Genomic DNA, 301 nt, shown 5'->3' on the forward strand with positions numbered 1-301 from the left:
GCGTTTCACGTCGTCCATGCTGAGCGCGACGCCCTTGTCCGTGTTGTTCCTCTTGTGGTTCTTGTGGCACTTGCCCCGCCGGCACAGCCGGTGCTTTATCACCTGCGAGAGCCGGGGGTCAGTACCAGGAGGCTCATGGGCGGCTCTTCCACGTGTCCCACACGAGCCTTTCAGTGCTCCAGGGTAACCTGGTCCCCTGGCAGCTGTGGGACTCACCTCGTAGGCGTAGTCGAACAGCTCCAGTACTGTGAGGATACTGGCCCCGATGAACAACCCCATCTGCCCTCAGATGTCACCTGCA

The 301-nt window shown here is 61.1% G+C and overlaps 1 protein-coding gene across 1 annotated transcript in view; it reads right to left on the bottom strand.

Moving 5' to 3' along the window:
* Positions 1 to 3: 3 nt before the first annotated feature.
* Positions 4 to 301, bottom strand: part of LOC104498367 (acid-sensing ion channel 1-like) — a gene marked incomplete at both ends in the record, with an annotated part of 1,785 nt that continues 1,487 nt past the window's right edge. Inside the window, 2 exon segments of the mRNA XM_010141725.1 lie at positions 4 to 102; positions 217 to 296. Of these exon segments, the coding sequence (XP_010140027.1) occupies positions 4 to 102; positions 217 to 296 (179 nt within the window).

This window comes from Buceros rhinoceros, unplaced genomic scaffold, assembly GCF_000710305.1.
Source record: "Buceros rhinoceros silvestris isolate BGI_N320 unplaced genomic scaffold, ASM71030v1 scaffold42848, whole genome shotgun sequence".
NCBI classification, from domain to species: Eukaryota; Metazoa; Chordata; class Aves; order Bucerotiformes; family Bucerotidae; genus Buceros; species Buceros rhinoceros.